At 53.2% G+C, this 21,572-nt stretch overlaps 1 protein-coding gene across 6 annotated transcripts; it reads right to left on the reverse strand.

The window, feature by feature from the left end:
* Positions 1-1,796: 1,796 nt before the first annotated feature.
* Positions 1,797-14,782, reverse strand: DMKN (dermokine). 6 transcript variants are annotated; one of them, XM_044932235.1, is made up of 20 exons: positions 14,192-14,782; positions 13,732-13,923; positions 13,569-13,622; positions 13,253-13,297; positions 12,825-12,879; positions 12,574-12,695; positions 11,863-11,898; positions 11,663-11,725; positions 11,432-11,470; positions 9,413-9,463; positions 9,213-9,260; positions 8,889-8,936; positions 6,655-6,711; positions 6,263-6,310; positions 4,447-4,494; positions 4,060-4,101; positions 3,661-3,732; positions 2,877-2,900; positions 2,721-2,768; positions 1,797-2,104 (listed from the first exon to the last, which is right to left on the reverse strand). In XM_044932235.1, exons 1-19 carry the CDS (start codon positions 14,591-14,593, stop codon positions 2,721-2,723), a joined length of 1,494 nt encoding a protein of 497 aa, XP_044788170.1. In that variant the 5' UTR covers positions 14,594-14,782; the 3' UTR covers positions 1,797-2,104. The 6 variants fall into 6 exon arrangements, with proteins under 6 accessions (XP_044788170.1, XP_044788167.1, XP_044788172.1 ...); XM_044932232.1 differs by having other exon boundaries at positions 12,762-12,879; XM_044932237.1 differs by lacking the exon at positions 13,732-13,923 and having other exon boundaries at positions 12,762-12,879.
* Between the last annotated feature and the right edge of the window lie 6,790 nt (positions 14,783-21,572).

The raw sequence follows: 21,572 nt of genomic DNA on the forward strand, positions 1-21,572 counted from the left end.
CCTAACAAAAAAATTTAAGAAACAAGATCATTTCAGAGGATGACAAGCTCTGTGAAGAAAATAAGATCAGGTGATGTGAGAGTGGTTGGGGAGGTGTCCTTGGTTAAGCTGGCTTGGGGATTTGCATTTAGACCAAAAGTCATTAAAGTTTTAGCCTTTCGATGATCCGGGGTTTCAGGGATAGGTAACAGCAATGTTCTTTGGTAAACTGTCCAGACACATCTGGGTTGACATTGGACAGAGAGACGAGAGCCAGAACAAGCTGAGCCGTGCTCAGGGGTTGAAATTTTATTCAACGGTTAATTGAATTTGTGGGCTTTCCTGGTGGCTCAGCAGTAAAGAACCTGCCCGCCAATGCAGGAAACAGGGGTTCCATCCCTGAGTCTGGAAGATCCCCTAGAAGGAAATGGCAGCCTACTCCAGTGTTCTGGCCTGGAGAATCCCACGGACAGAGGAGCCTGGTGGGCTACAGTCCATGGGGTGGCCATAGAGTCAGAAATGATTTAGCTACCAAACAACAGAGGGGTTTATGGGGGATTCTGAGCAGGGGAGCCTCCCTGGCTGCTGTGGGAGAATGGATGTTAGGAGAAACTCAAAAGTCAGAGGCTACATCAATAAGCTGCTTCAGAGGTCCCGGCAGGAGAAAGGGCTGGCCTGCTATTTTGAGAATCCTTTACACCAGAGGGCCTCAACCTGCTTCAAACTTTAGAGGGTGGCTTTCAGCCCTTTGGACCATGAACGCCCCAAGTCCAGAACTATGTTGACCACCTCGATCCCTCAATCCCCAGCTTCTCCCTCAATCCCTCAGGGATTGGCAGGAGGCAACGTGAGGTCCAGCAGTTTCTGTCGCTCACTCACACTCCCTGAAGGAAGCCAGCTGTCAAGTCAGCTGGAAGGACAGAACGGCAGCCCGGGACAGACGCGCTCTCCCCCCTGTGGCTGCGAGGAGGTACTGCAAGGCCCTCCCTAACCAGGTGAGATCCGGAAAGTGTGAAAGTGTTCCTGGCTCAGTCGTGTCCGACTCTTTGCGACCCCCGTGGACTGGAGCCCGCCACGCTCCTCTGTCCATGAAATTCTCCAAGCAAGAATACTGGAGTGGGTTGCCATTCCCTTTGCCAGGGGATCTTCCTGACCCAGGGATCAAACCCGGGTCTCCTGCACTGCACTCTTTACCGTCTGAGCCACCAGGGAAGCCCCTGAGATTCAGAGATGAATATAAAGCAGGAACCCCGGCTTAAGGACAAACGTGAGAAACAGATGCACGTCATTTCCCCTAAGTCCGCTTTGGGCCTGGCTTCTTTCATTTCTTCATCAGCTATTTGGGGCCCACCCTGTGCCAGGCCCTGAGCTAAGCCCTGGGAACTGAACCTCCCCTTCCCCCTCATGTCAGTCATTTTGTACACCCCTCTCAGGAGGAAGGGGCTTCTCCAGTGCTGCTGCTGCTGCTGCTGCTAAGTCGCTTCAGTCATGTCCAACTCTGAGTGACCCCATAGACGGCAGCCCAGTGATTCAATGGTAAAGAATCTGCCTGCAATGCAGGAGATGTGGGTTTGATCCCTGGGTGGGGAAGATCCCCTGGAGGAGGGCATGGCAACCCACTCCAGTATTCTTGCCTGGAGAGTTCCATGGACAGAGGAGCCTGGCGGGCTACAGTCCATAGAGTCAAAAAGAGTCGGACACGACTGAGTGACTGAGCGCACTCAGGAAGAAGGTGAGTTACTCGCCCCAAACCCGTCTTCCCTCCTCCCTGACCCAGACCATCATTGTCGTATTAAAGAATAAAATCTGCCAAAGTCTTAGGGATACAAGATTCGTGTTTTATTTCCACAGAGAAACTAAAGTAGGACGCTCCTTCTGAATTTTCGTCACGGTGACTTCAGGTCACAAAATGGAGCTGGTGAAGAAACGACTGGGGTACCACTGAGACTGGTGGTCAAGGAGACACCACCACAGTGTGTGGGGGGAGACAAGGGACAGGCAGGCAGGACCCCAAGCTAGAAAAGGCAGGTGTTGGCGCTCAGACCAAGAGCTGGGGCCCGGGCACAGTCCGGTCCCTTGACGACCCATGTTTCTCAGGGCCTCAGTCACGGTCGGAAGTGCTTGTCTAGAAGAAGAGAACAGAGAAAAGGGTAGAACACCAGCCACTCCCAGATCTGTTGAAACCAGGCGTTCTCTCATCTCCCCCAGCTGCTGCACCCACAGTTCCCTCGTGTCCTGCCCTTGCCACCTGCTGTCTCCTCTCTCTCTCCTCCCTAAAACAAGTATTACCCCTCCCGCAGCCCCCTCCCCCCTCCACACACAATTCCTATCCTGTTCCCGCTCCTTACTCTAGTGTTCATTTCTGTCCCTGCCTGGCCCCACGCAGCACTCAGAGGGTACATTCCCAGTGTTCTAGGTCATTTTTAAAAAACTCTTCCAAGTATTTATTTTAACTAAAGTATATTCTTTTAATTTTTAAAAACATTTTTTGGCCAAGCCATGCGGGAATCTTAGTTCCCCAACCAGGGATCGAACCCACACCCCCTGCATTGGAAGCTCAGAGTCTTAACCACTGGACAACCAGGGAAGTTCCCGGTCACTTTCTTATGAGTCTTTCTCCACACGCCTCACTCAGGTGTCTCCTCCTCCTTAATACCTTTAGCATGTTCTTCTAGAACAAAGGGAATGCCCAGCCCCCAGCCCTGACCCCAGGTGACTGTGCCTCAGCTCCTGATACTCACCTACCAAAACTTCACCCACTGCAGCAGGCCAGGGTGCGTCCGGGAAGCCTGTGGGGCAAGGAGAAGGTCTGAATGGACAGCGCATCATCCCCCATGCACCCTCTGGCCTCAGACCCCTTCTCTCGAGATCCAAATTTTCTCTGGCCCAGAACTTACCGAGGAAGAAACCGTGACTCCCCCCTGTAAAGAGAAGATCAGATGAGGTGAGGTGAGGGCCTCCATGACTGCTCTGTATCAGCCATGTCCTCAGGGCTCAGGAGGGGCCTGTGGCCTCAGCACGTTCAGACCAGAGTCATCCCAGAGATCCTTTGGTCTGACGGCAGCCTTTCGGCCACAGCCAGTTTCTCATCCTGCGTGCTTTTTACCCAAGATGATACTGAACGTGGTCCCTGAGCGTGCACTGACCAAGGGAAGTGAGAAGAGGAAAGTTAGGTCTCCCTCTGCCTGCCCGGGGGATGAGCAAAGTGGATACCCACAGGAGTATTAACTGCAGCTTCACCTCCTTTCAATCAGCAGGCAGTTTCTGATCTCTCAGAAGAAGTCCCCGAGGGCAGGGGCTTTATTATTCCAAGAGATGGAGGGAAATACTGGCAGTTCGTTTGTTTGTTAACCAGCCAAATTAGTATTCAGCATATTCCTTTACTGAATTTATAAAATTGTTTCTTTGAGCCTGAATAAAGCAAAATCCTCACTTTTCTTTCCTGTTACTTCCTTTATGAAAAGCTTTCATTTTCCCACCAACCAAGAGTCTCTGGGCCAGCCTCCTCTCCCCGAGAAAGGTCAGCAGTTAGAGATAGAGAGCAGATTTGCCGTGGGTCCTGTAATTTTTGAGAAGGCTTATGTTCCTCACTGAGAGGATCCCAGTTTTCTCCATGGCATGCGATGAAATCACAGTTCCCCTGTAAACTCTTCTGAGTGGGTGGGCAGTTGCAAGTCTTACCTTAGCGGGTGTCTTGGCTGGGTACTGCCCGCCAAGGGCTGCAGGAGGTCCCTGATGGTTGTAATTGTAGTTCTGTGGAAGGAAGCAGTGGGGGCCGTGGGTGGGTAGGGGGACAGGAGAGAAGGGATGAAGGCATTTTACCCCCAACCCCCTGCTCTGGCTGGACCTTTCTCCAAGCCCCTGCCTCCTCCCCTCCTCACATCATTGTGTTTGCTTCTGTGGCATCTCCTTAGCCACACCCACCCCTTCACCTCACTTCACCTCCCAGCCCAGATGGCCTGGCCTCCCTCGTCCTTCTCTGCCTCTCCCAGCATCTCAGGTGTCACTGAGGAGGTGGGCAGAGGAGACCAAGGAAAGAAGGGAAGTCTGAATCAGGTGGTCAGGTGGCAATTAGCTCACCTTAGCAGTCCCAGCTACTGCGTCTTGCCATCCTGTGCCAGGCTGAGAAAATGATAGAAACAGGCATGAGGAGGGAGAATTTCAGATGGGCCAGACCAAGTGCCAGGTGGGCTTCCCAGGTGGTGCTAGTGGTAAAGAACCTTCCTGCCAATGCAGGAGACATAAGAGAGGTGGGTTCGATCCCTGGGTCAGGAAGATTCCCTGGAGGAGGGCATATCAATCTACTCCAGTGTTCCTGCCTGGAGAATCCCATGGACACAGGAGCCTGGTGGGCTGCAGTCCATAGGGTCACAAAAAGTTGGACACAACTGAAGTGACTTAGCATGCACAAGAGCCAGGCAGAAAGGGGCCATGGGCCTTCTAGGGCATTCTGAGGGAGGGACTCACCTGGCCAGCCCCACCTGCCCTCTTCTGAAGCGAAGGCATGTCCTCGCCCTGGAAGGAAGGGGGAGTCAGAACAAGGGCAGCCTCATGGTCCTTCAGGCCTTGCCGGACTCTCACCACCCAGGCTCTGCCCTCCTTCTGGAGGCCAGCATCCCACCCGGCCCACCCACCCCTCTCGGGGTCCGTGATAGGTGCTGCCTATGGTGAAGGCGGCGGGCTGGGAGGAAACTGATGGCCCAGATAGATAGAGGACAGGTTGCCACACTCAGTGGGCAGCGAGGAGGAGAGAACAGGTTTGGCAGCCCCACCATCACCCAGGCACCTGCAGTACTGGCCTGAGCCAGAATAACAAGTGAAGGAACCTATGCAAGCTCCCAGGGCGGAGCTCCAGAGTCAGCCCCACCCATCTTCAGCCTGCAACACACCCTGCTCCCCTCACAGGCCTGGTGATCCCTCTTCCCAAATGCTGTTCTCTACAGGGTCTTTGGAAGGCCCGGCTGGTTCCCACGGAGGTCAAGTCAAAGGAGAGAGAGGCAAAGAAGAAATACAGGAAAGCAGACAGAGCCCTTAAGAAGCACTGCAGGGACTTCCCTCGTGGTCCAGTGGCTAAGACTCTGCACTCCCAATGCAGGGGGCCCGGCTTCAATCCCTGATCAGGGAACTAAGATCCCACATGGCTCAACTAAGGGTCCCCATGCCAGAACAAAGATCAAAGGTCCTGCATGCTGCAACTAAGACCCAGCACAGCCAAGGAAATGAGTAAATATTTTTTAAAAAGAAGAAGCACTGCAGATGGACAGGCCACGTCCCCTCCTCTGATCAAGGCAAGGGGAAATCTTGCCTGTCTCTTTCTTAGGCTCAGGATCTTCTCCCCAAATCTGGCTTAACACTCAACCTTATCCATACCTGCCATTGACTTCTTTTTCGTTCTTTCTGTCACTAACTTCTAACCCCACTACTAGCCCCAAAAACGTGGACACAAACTGGAGGACCTCAGGCCTCCACAGGCATTTTTTGGCTTGGTCCGCATGTGTAAATTCAATTAGTTGTGAACAGTTGAAAGCCCTAGCTTTTCTAGAAAAAAATCAAGACAACGTGTCCCCATCTGTCCAGCCTCACGTGCCCACGTGGACAAGGGAGCCGGCGGCCCTGGCCTCAGTGCCCAAGAGTCCTGATTCCCGAAGGCCACTAGCCCCACGAAACCCAAGTGTGGCCTTCAACAGGACACTAAGGCCCTGCCCGTCCTTCCCAGAACTCAGATAACCAGACCCCCACCCACCCACCCCGGCACCTGCCTGCACGCGACCTTGACCCTCCCTCCTCCTCCTCCCCCGATAGATACTACCCTCCCGCTGGCCTTCAGCTTTCCTCCTGAGTGACCCTGTTCCGGCCCTGAGAGTTGAGCCCAGCCCCAGGCCCCTCCATCTCCCCCACCCCGTGACCCCTGCCCCCTGCTCCCCCTGCAGTACCCACCCAGCTGTGGCTCCCCCCGAACCAGGCCACACACAGCAGGAGCAACAGCAGAGATGAGACAGTGGCCGACTTCATGATCTCCCGCCTGTGGAGCCCTTGACTCGCGACCTCGGCTTTTATCCCGGGGAGGACCTCCCACCCAGCTCCTTCTCCATGACTCACAGCTTCCCTCTCCCACCCCACCTCCACTGGGCATGCACACAAGGAGGAAAGAAGGGACCGAGGGAGGCACCTTCCCTCAGCAGGGAGGAAGCAGAACCGAATCTCCAAGCAGCTGCCCAGGGGCCCCGAACCTCGTGTCCCCCGAGTGTCCTGACCCCCAAACCAGAGGTTCTACAGCCCTTACCTCAGTAATGACTTTCCAGTTCAAGAAAGGGGTGTTGTGTTTGAAATCCTGAAGGAAGAAGGAAAGATGAGTGGGCCACAGGGAAAGAGGATTCAGAGGGTGGAGTGTGGCAGCCTGTTGTGAAAGTTTCAAGATCACGTGCAAGAACGGGTTTTGGCGCCTGGGTGTAGTTTGGGGTTAGATGAAGATAATCCTCCAGGAGACTGAGGGTGTTACATTGCTGATGGTACTGGTGATAAGACTTGGGGGAGATGATGCATCTCAGAAGTGGGAAGAGGGGGAATTTTGTGACAGGTAGACTGGAGCAGAGGGGTAGCTGCCTTGAGGGAGGGAGGGAAGAAGGACAGGATCACCAGGATTCCCAGTTCTTCAAAGAGTGAGAGTTCTCCTACCTCCCAGAGCCGCCTGAAGTAGAGGAGGGCACGAGTGCTGGGGGGTGGGGCTTGGCCCTGCGGATGGAAGTGGGGAGCGAGCCGGTGAGCAAGGCGCCTGTCCCCAACCCACCCTCACCTGTACCCCTGCTCCTGCCTCCCTCAGCCTTCAGAATTCACTGTGACTGAGGTCTGGGGGGAGCTGGTGCCTCTAGGGACACCAGAATACTGTTTTGGGGGACAGGGAGAGGGAGGCTAGGTCTCTGGAGCCATCAGCCACCCCTCCGTCACCCTCACAGCACACGACAGCTTTCTTCTCTAGCCCAGTTCCACCCCCTCCATCCCCAGCCTCAGGGAGAACACAACCTCAGGTCTGCCCCCTGGACCTTCCCACCTTACTACCTGCCCACCTCCCAGAGATGTGGAGCCGAAGTCCCCCCTTCCAACCACCCCGCCCCCTCCCCATCCCCCAGAACAACAGTGGAGACGTTAAGAAAGGAGCAGAGACCAGGAATGTGGGATAGCTGAGATTTATTTTGGAGCAAGCGTTGAGGTTAGTAGGGAGATAGTGGTGTTTAAAGAATGGGTCAGGGTGGGGGCTCCCCTCCATCTGGTAGCTCCGTGTCTGGAAGTCATGGGGTGCGAAAGCTCCTCTGGTCCTGGGCAAAGAAAGAAGATCCAAGGGGGAGCTCAAGGACTAGGGATTCGGTGAGCAGTGGACCAAGGCAGGGGTAGATGGGACCTCCACATCAGAAATCTACAGGGACCTTTGCGCCCATGGCTGTCATCCAGTCAAGTCCAGCTCCTGGGCTTGGAAACCCCCATACCTGCCAGGAATGTGTGGTCCCCTGTCCTCACTCCTCATCTGGCCGAGTCCTGGCTCCCTCATTGCCCCTCCCCCTACCAAGGAAGGAAGGAAGGAGGTGGATCTCTCCCTCCTCTTCTCTGCCCATCTCTTTGTGTTCTGTCCTTTTCCTGGGAGATCTGCTCCTGGGGGAGCCGCCCCCAATGAATCCTGCCTGGCGGCGAGCACTCCCTTTACTGCCCCCCTAGATGTGCAAAAACGTTTGACCCCCTGGGAAGTATCTGTGCATGCCCTGGTTCTCCCATTAAATTCTTAAGTGCCCATGCTCACAGGCCTGAGCATGGTCCACGGCAAGGAGTCTTACCCTTACCAGAGACCATTCTCTATGAAATAGAAAAGGCTGTTTTGTTCATTTCGTCCCTCCAAGCCAGGACTCTGCTGTAGCTGGGAGCTTCTGCAACTTCCATCTTTCGGTCCCCATCTTATTCCCAGAGGGTGACGTTCCTGAGGTGGGGACTGCCTTTCTGTCTCCCCACCGACCATCTCCCTCCCCCATGAGTTTTGGAGGGCAAGAATCCTAGTCTGCATTCTTTTACTTGAAGGGTCAGGAACTCTAGTTTCTCCAATCAGGTGGCTAGTAGGACTGGGATGGGCAGGGGGCGTCTGACCACTGGAGAGCAAGCCCCAGTGGCAAGAGGCAGCTGCTTCTCAGCTCTGGGCTCTCACAGGCCATAGAAAGAGGAGCCCAGTGTTGCCATATTATTCTTTGAAAATGAATCAAACAAAAGGATCAGTGGACCACCGATTGCAGCTTCTGCCTTTGGTATTTGAATCATTTATTTGTCCTTCAGCCCCCATTCCAGTCCACCCCCTCTGCTCTGGAGATACATCTGCTATTCTGGTATCAGACCAGCCCGACCAGGGCTTCCCCTGCAAGAGCAAGGAGTAGGCAGGGAAGAAGGACAAGAGGGTTCTGGGCTCCGAGCATCTCCTAAGATTACGTATGTGCAGGGCCCAGACTGATACGTGCAGTGTTCATTCCCTTTTCCTTTCTCTCTTGGCATCAATCCTCAGGTGAACTTTAGCTTCCCGTGATTATTCAGTCTATGCCCTGCCTCTCTCTGCCTCTGCTCCCTCCCTGGTTCCTGGGGATTAGATCTACTTACTCTCCGGGGAAACTGAGGTTCAGGACTGTTCAGGTCTGCATGTTGAGAGGTGAAAGAAACCTGCTCCCTCCTTATCCCCCACTCCCAGCTGTTTTGAAATTCTCCCTCTCTTTTCAGGTCTCTGCTGTCCTTCCTCCTCGTTTTTATCTTTTCTTTTTAAATGGCGGAAATGCCTTCTTAATGACCATCATCACTGTTCCCTGGCTCACCTAGCTGGAGTTTAGCTTTCTTCTCTACATCCCTCTCTTAAAAAGATCAGAATGACGCGGCCTTCCAGCCCTTACCTTGTTTAAGGCATCCCAGTTAATGAAGCCCAGCTTGGATTTAAAATTCTGCAGGAAAAAAAAAAAGAAGAAGAAGAAGAATGGCCAAATTGGACATAGTGTGATTGACTCAGGGCCTCAGGACAAGAGAGGTCAAGGGCCACTGCTGACAATCATTATATTGGGTTGGCCAGAAGTTTGATTGGGTTTTCCCAAAGACGGTATGGAAAAACTGGAACGAACATTTTGGCCAACCCAATAGCCCAAAGACTTCAGCCTGTGGGACCAAGAGACACAGGTTTGGTTTCCAAAAAAGAATGAGCAGAGCACTCCTGCCGAACTCACCTTCCAGAAAGTGTCGAAGTTGAAGGGCTCAGAAGATGTCTGAGAGTTCTAAGGGACCAATGAGAAACAGAAGGAGAGTAAGAACCCACTCTGAGGGCTGGAGGCAGGGGTGGGAGGCACAGGTGTCGTGGGGTGGGGAGGGCAGGCAGGGGTGCTTGACACCATGGTCCCGACCCAAGAAGAGAGGTGTTCTCACTCACCAAGGTGTTGATTCCACTGACAGCTTCGCCTTCTCCACGGGAGCCCTGCCCCTGGGTGGGGAAAAGGGGACTGATGTTCAAGGCTCCATGCATCCTGTCATGCATGGCGCCTATCACCTCTCTCTTCTCAGCCTTTGTACTGTGTACTCTCTGTCGAGCCATCCACCCCACTTCTTCTTTCCACCGCACTTAAGAGCCGCCACCTCCAGAAAGCCTTCCTGGACTGACTTGCTGCTTGCTCTCCAGACTAACCTTACCCAGTCCCTTGAATCAAATCCATATTCTTTCTTCCCCCCATTCTTTGCTCCCCAAACACCACTAGTAGCCAACATGTAGTCCCACTGTGCATGGGGCACTGTGCCTCTTTCCACCACTTTCCCATGTGGAAACGGCTTTGCTTTACAGAAGGAAACAAGCAGAGAGCTGCCCAGCAGCTTTTCTCAGCTCCTGTCTCCGTGTTAGACTCCAGTGCCAGGACTCTGAACCACCTTGGTGTGATTACGATGCAGAAAGCTCTGCAGTAACTGACGGGGGTCAACAAGTTAGCTTCGCTGTCCCTTTTTGACAGAAGAGGAAGCCCAGGCTCAGCGAGGTCAACTGACTTGCCTGGAGACACACAGATGACAGGTGATACTGCTGGTATTCAAACCTCCATCTTTTAACTCAAAATTCACTGCCTTTCCACTTGTCAATTCTGTCTTCTTACATTTGGTTTTAAAAAATATCCCCCTGGGACTTCCCCTGCGGCCCAGTGGTTAAGACTCCTCCTTGCAATACAGGGGGTGCAGGTTTGATCCCTGGTCAGGGAACTAAGGGGTTTCCCAGGTGGCGCTAGTGGTAAAGAACCCGCTTGCCAATGCAGGAGACATAAAGGACATGGGTTCAACTCCTGGGTCAGGAAGATCCCCTGGAGGAGGGTACAGCAACCCACTCCAGAATTCTTGCCTGGAGAATCCCCATGGGCAGCGGAGCCTGGTGGGCTACAGTCCATAGAGTCGAAAAGAGTTGGACACGACTAAAGCAACTTAACACGCATGCACGGGGAACTAAGATCCCACTGTGGGGCAAGTCAAGTAAATAAAGAAAATATAATAAATATCCCCTTGATGACAGAGGATGCGATGGTTGGATGGCATCACCGACTCGATGGACATGAGTTTGGGAGGACTCCGGGAGTTGGTGGACTGGAGGCCTGGCGTGCTGCAGTCCATGGGGTCACAAAGAGTCGGACACAACTGAGCGACTGAACTGAACTGACTGATTATTCTGTTATTTTTGTCTGTTTTTCCACCTCACTACGTATTTAAGACTTTGGTGTACAAAAAGAAAACTAAAAATAGAATTACACACTGGGAGGTTTCTTAAAACCTGCCTACCCATAAAAGGTTAGTGTCCCTGACATGTGAGGATCTCTTCACAGAGCCTTCTCGCTGTAGTGCCCTCCTCCCCACTGGGCGTGCTCCTCGTCCTCTCACATAGGCTAGCAGCCTCGGCAGGACGCTTATTGGAAACCAGAGTCTCAGCCGCACCCCAGTCCTGCTGAATCAGAATCTGCATTTTCACAAGACCTCTGGGCGCTGCCTGTGGACCTTAGCGCAACACCTCCTCTGTCAGCTCAGCAGGTGCTGACAGAGAGCCAGATTTCCAGGATAACTAAGAGGGAAAGGTACGCTTTCAAAATCAGTTTCAAAACTCATCACCGAATTCTGTTCACTGGTTGGGTATAGGACATTTGAAACAATCCTGTTTCTAAAAGGACTGGTTTTCGTTCCATTGTTCACAGCCCCAGTCTGTGGTCTAACGTGAGATAGATCATGTAAGGACCTACAATTAATTATTACTCGGGAGCTAATTAGTCTTTTGAGGAGCATGCCCATGGTTTCCTCCCCCTGGACTGTAAATTCCCCACAGACAGGGTCGAGACAGAGGCTCGCATTAGGAGAGGGGTGAGAGGAGCTGCAGTGAGGAGGGGGCATCACTGCAAGGATGAACTGCAGTTGCTGCAGGTTCAGCTCTCACCTGACCCCCAGATCCCCCGGACACGTGCGGGTTGTCACACTGTGGGAGAGACAAAGAGAAGATTCTTGGTCCCCACCCAGACACCTAGTCCAGCCCTGCAGACTGCAGCCTTCGCACCCCAAGGCTGGCCTGGGTCCATCACCCCATCAGCATCCGCCCCCGTTCCTTGTGGGGACTGAGGGAGCTGTCCTCTCCCACCATTGCCCACCTTCCATGCCTCTTCACACTCACCTCGGGTTTGTTCCCGCCACCACTTCCAACTCTGCCCCCCGAGGAGGAGTTGGGATTGTTTCCCTACAAGGGAGAGCAAGAGTCCGTGTGGGGGCTTCAAAGGACTTGGAAGGGCCCAGAGTTCCCGAAGTAGGGATTGTCCCCATCCCCTCACCCTCTCCTGGAACCTAGAGAGGAGAAGGGACCCCTAGAACCCTTACCTGGGAGGAGCCACCATGATCAGAATTTCTAGTGTCCTAGATGGAGGGAAAGCGGGTGGTACAGAGAGCAGTAAGTTATGGCAGCTTACAGCACCTGGCTTGTTCTTGCCTGAGACCTTTCCCAGAACCCCAAAAAAGCCAGCTGTGCCCCCTCTCTGCAGGCCCCCTGGTCGGAGCTCCACCCTCATCCAGCTCCCAGGTCATGGTCCCCTACTGACCCTCTCATCCCTCCTGTGGGGACACTATTGTTAGCATCTACACCGAAGTTCTGTAAGTGTCCTTAAGTCTCCACATGTGGTCCTGTCCCCGTCCTCCTGGGAGCTTCCCAAATAAGTGTCATGTTTCCCTGGGCCCACCTCTCTGGCTCCATCCACCACCCAGCTCTGGTCAGATTCATCAAGTAGACATGCCTGCAGGAGCAGAGGTTAGACAGGAGACAGCATCCCCCGTCACCAAGTGGATGGCAAGGGGCTAGGGTAAAGGCAGTAAACTAATTCCAGTAAATTCTTCTGGAATTAGAGGGCACGTGTCAGTGGCACCGCCTGGTGGGTCTGGAAGGTGGGCAACATGAGCTGGGGGGCCTGGGATGACAACTCCATTGACGCCAGCTACCCTGGGGCTGGCAGCTTTCAGGAAGACCCTGGAGTGAGTGTCCTCAGCAGGGACCACCAGGGCCCCCATCTCTGCCTTCAACAAAAGAGTAGAACATACCGAGCTGGACCCGGAGCTGCCACTGCTGCCTGCATTGCTGCCTCCACCGATACTGCTGCCGCCACCATTGCTGCCGCCGCCATTGCCGCCTCCACCGTTACTGCTGCCGCCGCCATTGCTGCCTCCACCGTTACTGCTGCCGCCGCCATTGCTGCCTCCACCGATACTGCTGCCGCCGCCATTGCTGCCGCCGCCATTGCTGCCTCCACCGATACTGCTGCCGCCGCCATTGCTGCCGCTGCCATTGCTGCCGCCGTCCTTGCCGCCTCCACCGTTACTGCTGCCGGCGCCACTGCTGCTGCTTCCCTGAGGAGCAGGAAGAGACCAGCGTCAGTCACTTCAGTCCTGTCCGACTCGGTGCGATCCCAAGGACTGTAGCCCACCAGGCTCCCCTGTCCATGGGATTCTCCAGGCAAGAAGACTGGAGTGAATAGCCATTGCCTTGTCCAGGGGATCTTCCCCACCGAGGGATCCAACCCTGATCTCCCTCATTGCAGGCAGATTCTTTACCGTCTGAGCCAAGAGACCAGAGTGAGGTCTAAAGATGAGAACACCAAGGGAGAAGGCTTTCCTCCCTCTCCCTCCTCCCTCAGGAATATTTCCCGCCCAGTGTGAGCTGAGTAGAGTTTCTCTGTCTCCTCCCCGTGCAAAAATGCTTCAGTTTGCCCCGTCCTCTTACCCCAGAGTTGCCAGAGCTTCCACCTGAGCCAGGGGGGGTGGTGCACTGTGGAGGGAAGGGGACGGGTGGGGTTCCAGCCGAAGCTGTTCCCCGGGGCCAGGCTCTCCTGCATCCTCGGCTTGGCTTCCTGTCCCAGTGCCTCTCTCCCCCCAAGCCTAGCTCACTCTTCTGATCCTAGTCCCCACACCCGTCTCTCCCCAACTGTTATGCTTCTTCCTTCCATCCCTCCCCTGCCCATCTTTCTCTCCGCTATATCTCTCCCAGTTTCTATCACATGCATCCAGACACCTCTCCCTCTCCAGGCTCTTCCTCTTACTTCTGTATTTCTGTTGTTGCTGCTTCTCACTGAACCAGGTTGGGGCGCGGTTCCCTGCAGGAAGGGTGAGATGAGCTTGAGATCAGGAAGGACACGGGGGAGGCGCCAAGAGTGTGGGCTTGAGGGCACGGAGGGGGCAAGCATCAGTTGATGGTTACTTTACCTGAGAGTTGGCCCCCGATTTGAATGCCCCTCTGTGGCCTTCCTGGCCCCAGGAGCCTCCCTGAGCATTAGCTCCAAAGCTTCCACCTGAGCCTCCAGAGAACACGTGGTCCTGGGTGTCCCCTGGGTCTCCAGAGCTGCCCTGAGAGCCAGGGATGCCATGGCCTCCAGATGGAGGCTGCCCATTGGTTCCCTGAAAGAACGACATGGCTGTACTGAGTGTGTGTGACCTCCTCACTCTGGGGTGGAGGAGAGCGGGCAGAGCAACTCAGAGAGAGAGGAACCAGAGCAGGACACAGGGGCAGGCAGGTGGAGAGAGACCCAGGGCAGTGGAGGAGGGAGGCCTGACGTGGAAGGATCGCCATCGATGAGGAGGCATCCCTCCTTTCACCTGCTTCCCGGGATCCTCAGCCCAACTGCCCATAGCCTCCCATTTCCGCAGCGGCCTTCCAGCCACTCACCCAAGCTCCATTGCTGCCGGGCGTCCCCTGCCAGGACCTGTGGGCAGGGTCCACTCCGTGTCCGATGATATTCTCAGCCTGTCTGCCGGCCTCACTCCCAGTGTTTTTAAGAGCGTGGCTCGCTTCCTTAAGCTTGTGGGCAAGAGCATCCCCCAAGTGGGGGTCCCTGGCCTCCCTGATTCCCAAGCCCTCTGTCTTTCCAGTACCTCGGCCAATGGCCTTCTCGATTCCGTGGATGGTGGCTTCTCCCAGCACGTGTCCCAAGGCCTCTCCCACCCCGTGTCCAATGGCTTCCCCAGCTTCTTCTCTGGTGTTCTCCTCTCCACTCTGCAGCGGGCTAGCCTCCCCACTGCCCAGGAGCAGGAACAGCAGGAGGCAGGCCAGAGACCCCTTTAGCTTCATCTCTGCCTCACTTCCTCTCCCTGAGTGTCTTCTTTCCACCCAGGTTCCCTTTCAGGCCCTGTCGCTTCCCTGATGTCTACCGGCCCTCCTCCCTTCTCTCCTTCCTTCTGGCTTCTTGTTCGCCCTCCCTCTGGGTCTGCAGCCTGCTCTCTCCCTCCCCAGATGCCCTTGTCTTCCCAAAGTCCTCCTCCACACCGCTACTCCTTATAGCGTAGCTTGGGAGAAGGTGGCAGGGCTGGGCGGTTCAGGGTCCCTCCCCACAGTGACTCAGATCCAACCACCTGATAGGGTAATGAGCTGTAATTGTGAGTCTGAGTGTCCGTGTTGAAACAGAGAGGGAGTCTGTACATCAGGGAGGGAGGAAGAAATGGGATGAGTTCAGTGCCAAAGTGTTCTGATTTCCCAACCCCAGGAATTTGGGGCGCGGGGTGGGGGTGGGGGCATCTGGGGAGCTAGGCTGGTGGTGCCTCCTAAAGGTGGTGGGGTGGAGGGGACTTAGGAGGGAGGAATCAGACAGGATGTCAAAAGAGGGAGCGAGGGTAAGGAGCCCAGTGGAACAGGACCCATCCTAGGTGTAAGCCAGCCTGGATCCAGGGCACCACGATGGGTGCAGGTGACCTTTGCCAGCCTTCATCTCTCCCATCTCTCTCACCTCCCATACTGCCACCTACAGGTGAGAGCCTGACACTGCCATGCCTTCCAGCCACAGAGAGCCTGGGACCCCAGGCATCAGTCAGGGAAGGAAGTGGCCGCGACCCTCAGAGTGGTCATCAGGGCATGTCAGTTAGCATCTGGGCTGAGAAAGCTGGGTGTGGAGCAGGGGAGCTGGGCGGGCCGGCCACCCCCAGGGAACGAGTGGGAGGGAAAGACCTAGGGAGGGTGCAGCTGACCCAGGTACCTATCCTGTTTACCAGGCCTGACCCAGGCACCTATCCTGTTTGCCAGGCCTGGAGGGGGCATGTGTGTGAGCTCACAGCCTGCTGTGAGGGCTGGGACTACACCAGCTCACCCCACCCCGCCCCCAGCTGCTCCCCAACAAGCCAAAGCAGCACTGGCGAGGGAAGAGGGGTCAGCACAGTGGTCCTCTCCCCTGGGCCCAGCTCAGGATGCAGAACTCGAGCATCCTCCAGAGGGCTCATGGCTCGCTGCTCAGCAAGTGTGGCTGCTTCTCCCACTCCCATGAACCCCAGGTCCTCCCATTTGGCATTGCCTGTATTGCTGGGACTCATCGCCCAATTAGGAGGGGCCAGTTTCCATCTGCCTTTCTCAATGTCTCTCAGTCAGTCTCTCTCCACCCCAGCACCCGCACCCCAACTTGTAACATCCATCACCTCTCACAATGTAAACACTGCCTGTCCTCTGCTGCTCCTTCCTACTTCCCTATTTTTCCATCACTGACTCTTTAATGATAATAATAGTGGCAATGGTAATACAATAGTAGTCATCGTTATCTTTGTAGCTGCAGTTGATCTATGGCTTTCTATGTGCCCAGCACTGGACTAAGCACTTTAAGGCTCAGACAGGCCTGTAAGAATCGGTCTTATTATTACCCCCATTTAGGGACAGAGAACTTGGTGCTCAGAGAGGATATAGTGGTGGGCTGCCGTCTATGGGGTCGCACAGAGTCGGACACGACTGAAGCGACTTAGCAGCAGCAGCAGCAGCAGTGGCAAAGCCCAGCCCAGGCTGGCTCGCTTCTAAGCCTGGTTCCCAGCGTACTCTGTTTTCTTAGTGCCTGAGACCCTCTCCTGGTTTTCAGAACCTTCATTCTTCTCTGGGTAGAATTGGTTTGGGTTTTGCTCCCGGGCCATGTGAGGGGCAGAGAGCATAAATCTGAGGCCTCCGGGGTTAGTGATGGACACCCCACACCCCCGGGGCTCGCTGCTCCCCACCCACACAGGACCTCAGGGAAGGAGGTGGCACACATGCTCGCCAACTCCAAGACTCCTTCCCACAGTTCCCTCATGGGACATCCTCACCATGGCATAGAGCTGCCCTGTTCCTTCTTCTTTCTTCTTTCTCTCTCCTTCTTGGAGCCAGCTTACCTTCTTAAGTATATTTTAAAAGAATACTTTATATCACTACTCTAAGTAGAAAGCCAGGATCACTGGCCCATAAATAGAAAGTACAAAAAAAAACAAAGTGAGAAGCAAGCAATTGTATCACATTATAGCTGGTGGCAGTTCCTGTATCCTCTTTGTTTTAAAAAATAAAGATTAGCACATCTGAGAGAGGTGTTCTGAGCCCACAAGCACAGAAATGGAATCTCCTTCTTCACCTAATCGAAAATTTCTTAAACATTTTAAGAAAACAGTTAAGTTTCTCACTTTTTGATTCAGACTTATTCAAAGCCATGTTCACAAGCCATCTAAATTATCCCATGCCACCAGTAGTCCCATTTATACCTTCTGGAAAAATACTGCCCTCAGACATCTGTGGACCTGAGGGGTCACTTCAGATCAGTCTGAAGGCATGTTTATTAAATACCTGTTGTGTATTTAATAAACAGAAGACTAGATGCTTTCGCATGAATGATCTCATTTAGTCCTCACTATAATCTTGAGAGATAGATATTATTCCCATTTTACAGATGAGGTAACTGAGGTCGTGAGCTGTTTAACACACATACAAAATCATATACAAGATCATGGCAAAATGGAGCTGTCAGAATCTGACCTAAATCTGTCTGACTCCAAATAGCCTTTTCTCCTACAGCTCCGTGCCTCTTCTCTTCTTTTATGCATAACAGTATCCACAAATCTGATATGCCCAGACCCTCTGATTTCAGCTTTTCTAATTCACTACTTCATTCATTCAACAAGTGTTTATTGAGTGCTTACTCTGTGTCATGCCTGTTCTAGGCATAGAATACAGCATGGAACAAGATCATGAAAGTCTCCCTCCTTGGGGAGCTCACATTCACTAAGGGGAGATTGGACAATGAACATATCAGGTGATGAAGAGTCTTATAAAGAAAGATACAAGGGGGTGAGGAAATAGACAAGACGGAGTTTGGGGTTGCTTTAGTTTTGGGTTTTTTGTTTTCTTGGCTGTGCCTCCTGGCTGACAGGATCTTAGTTCCCCAACCAGGGATTGAACCCAGGTCACAGCAGTGAAAGCGCAGAATCCTAACCACTGGGCCACCAGGGAACCCCCTCATAGTGTTTTAAATAGCGTGGTCAGGAAAGGGCTCTTTGAGATGTGATCTATGACCCAAGACTGAAAAGAAGTGAGAGTGAGCCATGAGAATATCTGGAGCCCAGAGATTCCAAGCAGAGAAACAGGGCAAAGGCCCTGAGGCGGGAGCCTGCTTATTCTGTTTGAGGACCATTGTGGCTTGTGCAGAGGGGAAATGCTAGCAGTTGAAGTCAGACACAACTAGGCCAGATTGTGGAACTTTGGGGACTGCGGTGAGGAATTTGACTGCTAATGAGGTAGAACCAGCCAAAGGCTGGGAATCAAGGAAGGTTGTACTAATGAGGTAGAACCAGCCAAGGGCTGGGAACCAAGGAAGGTTGTGACCTGACTCAGATGTTTAACTGACAACAGACTGGGGTGGGGGTGGGCCTGAGGTGTACAGAGGCCAGGGAGGAAGCTTCGGGGGGAGGCCGGAATCAAGGATGGAGCGGGCATGGGGCTCAGAGCTCGGTGGCGTCTCTGCTCCCCTCTCTGGGGTCCTGGGCCTCAGACTGGCAGCTGCCGGCTCACCTCATCCTTTCCTGGAGCCCATGCTCAAATCCTGACTTGATTACTTACTGCAAGAGGGGTAGATACAAGGATGACACAAGGTAACACACGCAAAGAGCTTAGCAAGGTGCCTGGCACATAAGAACACTCGAAAAGTGTTCTTGCTAGTGTCAGAGACATCACTGCTGTTGCAATCCTTTCCTGGCAGTTGTTTAATTTTGAGACACATGCACAGGCACGCGGGTACCCCCTGAATGGGCCAAAGGCAGAAATTTACTTTTAAAGAGGACTTATTTGGGGAATTCCCTAGCAGTCCAGTGGTTAGGACTCCCCACTTCCACTGGGGGGGGTGACAGGTTCAATCCCTGGTCTGGGAACTAAGATCTCGCAAGCAATGTGCTTCCCACTCCCCTACCCGCAACAAGAAACAACTTGGTACGGGGAACTTATTTGGAAGTAGCCCTCCCCCAACCCAGGGTCACAAGGAAGCCCACCACCCCACCTCGAGCAGAGATGCCCAGCAGGAAAGTGCTTGGGTCGAGGAGCCAGCCATCACTGCCTACTAGCTGGGTGGCCTCCATCAACTCTGTCCCTTCTCTGAGCCTTGGCTTCATCATCTCTAAGGGGGTGATCATGGGACCCGCCTCAGGGGAGGTTATGAGGGTGACTGAATCATGTAAATGCTTAGTCTAGAGTGAACACCCAATAAGTGCTGGTGGTGACGGTCCCACCCAGACTCCTCTCCCTGTTCTTCCACAGCCTCGGCAACTGGCCTCCTCTCTTTCTGACTCCCTCGCCTGACTCTGCCTGTCTGGCCCAGCTTCAGGCTTCCTGCTTATACATCCCAGGTCTGCTCCAGCCGGTAGCCTCCTCTCTACTAGTTGCCAGACACCTGTGCCCAGCCTTGACCCCTCTTCCGGAACCTCTTAGTCTAGGGGAAATGGATATGAAACAGGTAAGGAGATAATTGCAGGCTTCCCAGGTGGCTCAGTGGGTAAAGAATCTGCCTGCAATGCAGAAAACGTGGGTTCAATCCCTGGGTTGGGAAGATCCCCTGGAGGAGGGCATGGCAACCCACTCCAGTATTCTTGCCTGGAGAATCCCATGGACAGAGGAACCTGGTGGGCTACAGTCCATTTGGTCACAAAGCGCTGGACACGACTGAAGTGACTGAACATGCACACACACACACACACAAATATATAATTACAGTTTGTCAACACCTTGAAGACCAGGATCAGTGCACTATGGGAGCAAAGATAGCCCTTTGTTCAAACCGGGAGTCAGGAAAGGACAGATAGGCAGGGCGAACGTCCCTAGCAGAGGAAGCAGAGCTCACCAGGCCTCGAGGCAGGACTGAGCCGTGCCTCTTGTAACCTTCAGATCTGGCTCAACCCTCCTCTTCCAGAAGCCTCCCAGGACTGACCCCCAGCCTTATCCTATATCTCTTTGGCACCTTCAGGAACCCCATTCAAGCCAACCTAGCAAGAAAATGGGGGCAAATAGAATCAATGAAAGCTTTTACTTTCTGAAAGAATGATTCCCCACTCAGAAAGGGTTCTTGCAGACCAGATGAAAGGACGTTCAACACAGAGTAGACCCTCTGTTCCCACATGTGTAGGAAACACACGGCATTGTGTTGGGCAAAAAGTTTGTTTGATTAGTGAACAGTTGTTCAATAAAGTTCTTGTGAAAATGGAAAATATGTGTTTTATTGTTACTTAAAACCAAACGAACTTTTTGGCCAACCCAATAGGAATGAATGCTTCTGTTTATTGAAATGCCAGAAACAAAGCTCTGGGATTTACTTTGAAAAGCATAGAAAATGTATCAGTACCCGAGCAGAAGGATCAGGGGAAGGGACGGTTAGGGAGTTTGGGATGGACATGTATACACTGCTATATTTAAAATGTATAACCAACAAGGACCTACTGTATAGCAAAAAAAGAAAAAGTATCAGTACATGGCTAGACGGCTTGGTGTGTGTTGAGTGGAAATGTGATAAAGCAAGCATAGTCATATGTTCATGGTGGAATCCAAGTGGTGAGTATGCAGGTATCCACTGTAAAATTCTTTCATTTTTGCAATAAGATATTGCCAGGGAAAAAAAGGAGCATATATTGTTTAAGTAGGGACTTCCCTAGTGGTCCAGTGGTTGGGACTCTGAGCTTCCACTGCTGGGGGCCTGGGTTCTATCTGTGGTTGGGGAGGCAGTGAGGCAAAAAATAAATAATAAAATAAAATAGTGGTATTCTACAAACAAGGAAAAACACAGAGAATATGAAGTGCCCAGAACGTTGCCTTCACTGTGCATATCAGGCTCCTCCCTTCCCTGGTATGTCCTAAATTTAGTCTTTATTGATACATCACTTCGTGTTTGTTTTCAAATTCTGTTTGTGCTTTGTGCTTAGTCACTCAGTGGTGTCCAGCTCTTTGCGACCCCATGGACTGCAGCCCGCCAGGCTCCTCCATCCATGGGATTCTCCAGGCAAGAGTACTGGAATGGGTTGCCATTTCCTCCTCCAGAAGATCTTCCCGACCCAAGGATCAAACCCACATCTCCCATGTCTCCCGCTTTGCAGACAGATTCTTTACCTGCTGAGCCATTGGGGAAGCCTTCCCAGGAAGCCTTTAAATTCCCTAAGGGCAAAAACACTGTCTCTATTTCTGGTCCCACAGTAGATAGAATTTTGGAGCTGGAAGCCATGTTTGTAGTCCTCTCTTGCAGACCCCCGCCCCCCTTTATATGGGAGGAAGTGGTGGCCCCTGGAGGGGAAGGACATGGCCCACAGGCACCTGGTCTCCCAGCACTCCACCCATGCTAGGTGAGTATTCTACAGACTTTATAGGTAACTGGGCAAGGTCAGGTTCTGGAAATAGACAGGCCTGCTACTTTCTCACAGGTTAAACCGGGCAAGTGGCCTGGCCCCTTGGAGCCTCAACTTCCTCATCCATACAGTGTAGATCACATCCTTTGGGTTGTAGGAAGCTTAAAGGGCTGTAGAGTATCTTTCATATGGTACCTGGAAGCTACTGCATGCTCAGTATATAGTAGTTGCTAGCATCATTGCTCCGGGCTTTGAGCCATCTGCAGATCTGAAAACGGGGCCTCGTGTGTCACCATTCCTCTCAAAAAGAGGCCTCCCTCCTGTCCTTCCCCCTTAGCCCTTTGTGGTCCCACCGGAGAGAAGACCTCGCACGTGTGCCTCCTTCCTCTCTCCTTATTCACTGAGTCCCCTCCCTACTGATACTAAACAGCAAAAGAGGACTTCCCTGGTGGTACAGTGGATAA

The sequence above is a fragment of the Bubalus bubalis genome, chromosome 18, assembly GCF_019923935.1.
Source record: "Bubalus bubalis isolate 160015118507 breed Murrah chromosome 18, NDDB_SH_1, whole genome shotgun sequence".
Classification (NCBI taxonomy): domain Eukaryota; kingdom Metazoa; phylum Chordata; class Mammalia; order Artiodactyla; family Bovidae; genus Bubalus; species Bubalus bubalis.